Source organism: Mus pahari, chromosome 14 (assembly GCF_900095145.1).
Source record: "Mus pahari chromosome 14, PAHARI_EIJ_v1.1, whole genome shotgun sequence".
NCBI classification, from domain to species: Eukaryota; Metazoa; Chordata; class Mammalia; order Rodentia; family Muridae; genus Mus; species Mus pahari.
In genome coordinates this window covers 47,827,338-47,833,136 of record NC_034603.1, presented here as the reverse complement: position 1 = coordinate 47,833,136, position 5,799 = coordinate 47,827,338, and the positions used below count along the sequence as shown (strand labels likewise).

At 45.3% G+C, this 5,799-nt stretch overlaps 1 protein-coding gene across 2 annotated transcripts in view; it reads left to right on the top strand.

The window, feature by feature from the left end:
* The first annotated feature begins 2,076 nt into the window (after nucleotides 1-2,076).
* Crlf3 (cytokine receptor like factor 3) overlaps nucleotides 2,077-5,799 on the top strand; it is a 36,546-nt gene continuing 32,823 nt past the window's right edge. The window contains exon 1 of one of the 2 annotated variants that reach the window (XM_021212815.2): nucleotides 2,077-2,284. In XM_021212815.2, the coding sequence (XP_021068474.1) occupies nucleotides 2,156-2,284 (129 nt within the window). In that variant the 5' untranslated portion in view covers nucleotides 2,077-2,155. The remainder of the gene's footprint in view (nucleotides 2,285-5,799) is intronic. The other variant, XM_021212816.2, reaches the window with a different exon arrangement.

Sequence of the window (5,799 nt, the reverse complement as noted above, 5' to 3'; positions counted from 1 at the left end):
TTTGTAGACCAGGCTGGCTTCAAACTCAGAAATCCACCTGCCTCTGCCTCCCAAGATTAAAGCCGGGTTAAAGGCATGCGCCACCACCGCCCGGCTCCAGCAACTCTTGTCCGTGTATTTATTAGACTCTCTTCCTATTAATATCCTTAAGTTTGTTCTTTCCTACTTTGTCCTACTGTTTTCTGCTCGCATGGTTAACACCTTAACTCATTTAGCAGATACCAACTATTTACTAAGGACCAGGCTATGTTGTCTTTAGGATAAAACCAGCTCTTCTGGCCACTCTCTCCACTTTTCTTTTAAAAGGGCTTCCTTCTATTTTCTTTACTTTCTTACTTTATTTATTCATTTTTTTTAGTTCGTTTGTTTGTTTGTTTGTTTTAAAAAGATTTATTTATTATATGTAAGTACACTGTAGCTGTCTTCAGACACTCCAGAAGAGGGAAGTCAGATCTTGTTATGGATGGTTATGACCCACCATGTGGTTGCTGGGATTTGAACTCCGGACCTTCGGAAGAGCAGTACACGTGCTCTTACCCACTGAGCCATCTCACCAGCCCTTGTTTGTTTGTTTTAAGACAAGGTTTCTCTGTGTAGCTCTGGCCATTGTGGAACTCAGTCTTTAGGCCTCAAACTCAAAAGATTCACCTGTCACTGGCTGGGATTAAAGTGGTTTGTCACCACTGACCAGCTGTTTTCCTTATTTTCAAATGTCCTTTTATTTCCTCTTTTCTTCTCCTCTCTTCCTTCCCCTCCCCACTATTTGTTTGTTTGTTTGTTTGTTTGAGACAGGGTTTCTCTGTATAGCCCTGGCTGTCCTGGGACTCACTTTGTAGACCAGGCTGGCCTCAAACTCCCCTTCCCCACTTTTGACAGTGTCTTTTTTTTTTTTTTTTTTTTTCTGACTGTGTCTTATATCACTCATGTTTCCTCCAGACTCACTAATTAACAACCAGATAACTATTCTGAGTTCCAGATCTTCCCAAGAGCTGGGAGTACAGGGTATGCCTCTATGTTTAGCCCAAATGTGGGAAGAATAGTCTGGCCCGGAACATCTTTGATCTGGCCTCTAATACTGATTCATTGCATAATCCTGAGACAATCCCACAATCCCGTACCACATCTGGTCCTGCTGAATACATTTACACACCTTTGGGCTTGTGGCTCATTTAAGGACTCAAATCCAACCAGTTTTAGTGTGGCTTTTCAACAGATCACTTTTACTGTTTTAATAGTTTGGGGAGAAAATTACAAAGACCATGTTGTAACACATGAAAGTTATTATGCCATATCTAAAATTCAGTGTTGAAAGGTTTATTTTTGCATCCTTGTTGTCCAATCTGCCTTTTTTGCTCCCTATTCCAAGCAACCCTCCTTCCCTGGCCTCTCCAAGAGCTGAAAATACAGGAGCAAGCGGCTCCTCTTGTTTTTACTATACATGGTCACACCCATTTACTTAATACAGCGAAACACACACTTTATCACATGCCAGCAGATATTTATCGGGTGGCCCTTAGAGAAGAAAACGTGCCATCACCCGCCTTGGACTTCTGCCAAGATTGCTATACAGCTGGTCATCACTTGGGCCTCTCTCTCTTACCTCCCTCCTAAGAGGATCTAGGTGGTGGCGCTGGGGTCAAGTATCCTCCCAAAATGCCCGCCTCAGCTGGCACTTAGTAGGGAGGTAATACAGCGACGATTTAAGGTCCAGAGCTGTAGCCTCGGCCCTGGAGATCATGCACTGAGTTTAGGAGAGTAGATTCCCCCTCTGTGTCCCTGCACTTCCTCCTCTGTGCAGGGCAGATAAGTAGTGCAGTACGATAAGAAGTGGGAAGCACTTAGAGATGTGTTCACATGTTTCTACTCATGCCTCCACTTGTTTCCTGAGGAAGTGTCCAGGCGGGAGCAGCACAGAGGCCGGAGGAGGAGCGGAGCAGGCGGAGCAGCAGCTCCCACTCACTCAGACCAAGGCGCCATTAGTGCGTGTGTTTCCCCCCCATCCCCACCCCCACCCCGGCGTCCGTCAATCAAGCGGCAGCGGGGGCGGGGCGTGAAGGACAGGGCAGGGCGGGGCGGCGCTTCCGCTGCGCGAGGCCGCTCGGGGTCGCTCGCGGGAGCCCGGCGCAGTCGGGAATCCGGCGGGCCGCGCGACCAGATGAAGGGCGCGATGGAGCCGGAGCCGGAGGTGCTGCTTCAGGAAGCCCGCGAGAACGTGGAGGCGGCGCAGAGCTACCGGCGGGAGCTGGGCCAGCGGCTGCAGGGGCTGCGGGAGGCGCAGAGGCAGGTCGGAGGGCCGCTGCGGGCCTTAGCGGGCGCGGGCCGGAGGGTGGGCGCGCGCGGCGGGGGCGCCCCGAGGCTCTGCGGAGGAAGGCGGTCGCAGACCCGTGGGAGACGTGACACGGGGAGGTGGGTGCTGCAGAGTTCTTGACGGGAAAGATAAGTTTGGCGGACTGAGGAAGAGTTCGGGGAGCGCTCCTAAGCCGCTGCGCGGGACTCTTGGTGAGAGTAGGGGTGGTGTCCGAGGATGAGCCACCGGGGCAAAACCCGAGGGATCGCAGAGTGAATATCGGAAAGGAGAGTTGTGAGGAAGAGGGCAGAGTGAGGGGAAACCTGCGACAGATACTCGGTTTAGAAAGCCTGAGGGCAGTGACCTGGGCACAGTAAAGGTGGAGACGAAGTAGAGGGAGAGGGAAGAAGTAAGGAGAACTGGAGAGGTTGAGCAGCAGTAACATTAATGCCGAATGAATGGGGAAGGGAGTTTGATATTTGAACATCTCACAGGATCGCGAACGCCTTGAACAATCATTTCGAGTAATCTCTAGACAGGCTAGAACTGAAGGTGAAGGATGTTGAAGGGCAGAAGAAGAAGCAAAACGAGAGGTTTCAGGGAGGGTATACAAAGGTGAAGGGAAGTGGAAAAACAGATTTGAAGAGAGGACTGGTAATAGAAGAGGCTAAATACACTTTCAAGTACTGCAGATATCTCTCCACAAGGAAAGGTCGAACAGAGATAGAGGAAAGCCACATGGCTCCTCTCCACTCTCAAAGGTATACAGAAAAAGATATAAGCCCCTGCTAATGCTAGATAAGATGTAATAATCCTCACATTACTATTAAGTGCTTTTTAGTTAATGCTTTTTGAGTAAATGGAAATCCATTAAATTTTCTCTAGGCCTAGTTTTCTAGAGTACGGTCACACTGGTAACTCCAATGCTGCTGTGCCGAAGCAGAAAATGGTGAAGCAGTGCTGTGATAATCTTTGAGTATTGTCATCGCTAATAATTTAAACCTCTTTAGAGCTGGTGTAGGCCAGGCATCAACAGTTTAGCAAAAACTGGGATCAGAATCCAGATGTGAGTTACGATTTAAACCTGATTTAGTGAATACTTTCAAGGTCTTCCAATGCAGACATCTGGATTTCCTTTGGAAAGAATCTGCATTATTCCTTCTGGTATTTTGAAATAAATGTTGAAAATCTAGGATTTTTAAAAAAAGGTTTAAAATACCCTCTTATATAGTACTGCTTCGTCTGTGAATTTCATGTATGCATACATTGTATTTTATCTTAGCCACCTCCCACTTCACCCCCTCGAACATTTTTAAATTTTAATTTTTTTATTATTCATTTATTTTTTGAAACAGGGTTTCTCTGTGTAGCTATTGCCGTCCTGTAGACAAGGCTGGCCTTGAACTCAGATATTTGCTAGCCTCCACCACACATTTTTTTTTCTTTTAAATTTATTTATTTTTATGTATATGAGCACGCTGTTGATGTCTTCAGACACACCAGAAGAAGGCATCGGTTCCCATTACAGGTGGTTGTGAACCACCATGTGGTTGTTGGGAATTGAACTCAGAACCTCTGGAAGAGCAATCGGTGCTCTTAACCACTGAGCCATCTCTTTAGCTCCTTTTTTTAAACAAACAAACAAACAAACAAACAAACAAGACCTTGCTAAGTAGCCAAGGCTATCTTGGGACTCAACATGTAGCCGAGGCTGACAACAGCTGGAAATCCACCAGCCTCAGCCTCTGGAGTACTGGGATAACAGGCGTGTTTCCACCATTCTTGGCTAGAGTACCCTGTAATAAATGACTAATGTGTCAGCCAGTTCATATATCTTACACATGAGCATGGCTGTTGTTCTGCCCCATCAGCAATTCAGAGGCATTAGGGTTGGCACTGGAAGAATGAGGTAAGCACCTGGGTGTAGTACTTATTAATGTCTTGTATGTGTGTTGAGTGCATTTTTTGGGTGATTCCCACCCTAGATAGTTAAGTGTTCGGTTGCAGGCAGAGGCAGGCGGATTTCTGAGTTTGAGGCCAGCCTGGTCTACAGAGTGAGTTCCAGGACAGCCAAGGCTACACAGAGAAACCCTGTCTCGAAAAACAAAAACAAAAACAAACAAAAAAAAAGTTCAGTTGCAAAACCTAGATGTATGATTATGGCTCCATGATAATTGCCTAATAGATCTACAGCCCTGAAAAGAAAAGTTAAACTTAGATTCTTTCATTTTATATTTACTTAGTATTTCTTTATCCATTGTGTTGGTGATGGAATCCAGTGCTTTAGACTTACTGGAAAACTGCACTACCTCTTGAACAATTAAGTTTTGAATCCAATAATTTAAATTCAGAACATACTCTTATAATGAATTTGGTTCACTGTGGTTTTCATTTGTTTTATTTTTGAAAGACCTCTCGTCTCATGTTTGACACAGCACATTTATCACAGTTCAAATTTCTGGTGACGTTACTGATTATGCTAAGTAATAATGTCAGTCTCCTTGTCAACTGGAGTCTTGTTTTGTTCCAGTTTCAAGTTACCACAGCTACTTCTAGCCCATTGTGCTTGTTCAGATTTGTAGAATTAGGTCCCTGTCAAGTCGGGTTTAAAGAAAGGTCTGTGTTACAAAAATGTTATCAAAATAAGCAGGTGCCTTTGTGTGGTGGTTAGGATATTCTTAGAGTTCCAGTCATTTGTAGATCATGTACCACCAGATACATGGCTTTTGAGTAAAAATGCTGCTTTGGGAAGGGTGAGAAGAGCAAGGAGGAAGGGAGGCTTTGCTGAGTGGTTTTTTTTTTTTTTTTTTTTTTGGTTTTCGAGACAGGGTTTCTCTGTATAGCCCTGGCTGTCCTGGAACTCACTCTGTAGACCAGGCTGGCCTTGAACTCAGAATTCCACCTGCCTCTGCCTCCCAAGTGCTGGGATTAAAGGTGTGCACCACCACCACCCGGCCACTGGGTGTATTTTTTACCTGCTTTTAGTTTTGCTTGTTTGTTTGTTTTTTACACTTTTTTTGAGAGTTAAAGGCCTTATGTATACCAAGCAAATGCTTTGCCGCCAAGCTACCAAGCCCATGATGTTTTGTTTTTTTAATTGAAATCAATGAAATTCATTCAGTGTTTTTTAGCTTACGTATAAATTTGTTTAGCCATAGGGCTAGAGAGATGGCTTAGAGGTTAAGAGAACTGGCTGCTCTTCCAGAGGATGGGGGTTCAATTCCCAGCACCTACATACATGGCAACTCACAGACGCCAGTAACTCCAGTTCTACACCCTCTTCTGGCCTCCATCATCACCAGGCACACACATTGTATACACACACACACACACACATAGAGGCAAAATACCCAAATCTGTAGCATAAAATAACAAATGTTTAATTAAAAATTATTTAGCCGGGGGCTGGTGAGATGGCTCAGTGAGTAAGAGCACCCGACTGCTCTTCCGAAGGTCCGGAGTTCAAATCCCAGCAACAACATGGTGGCTCATAACCATCCATAACAAGATCT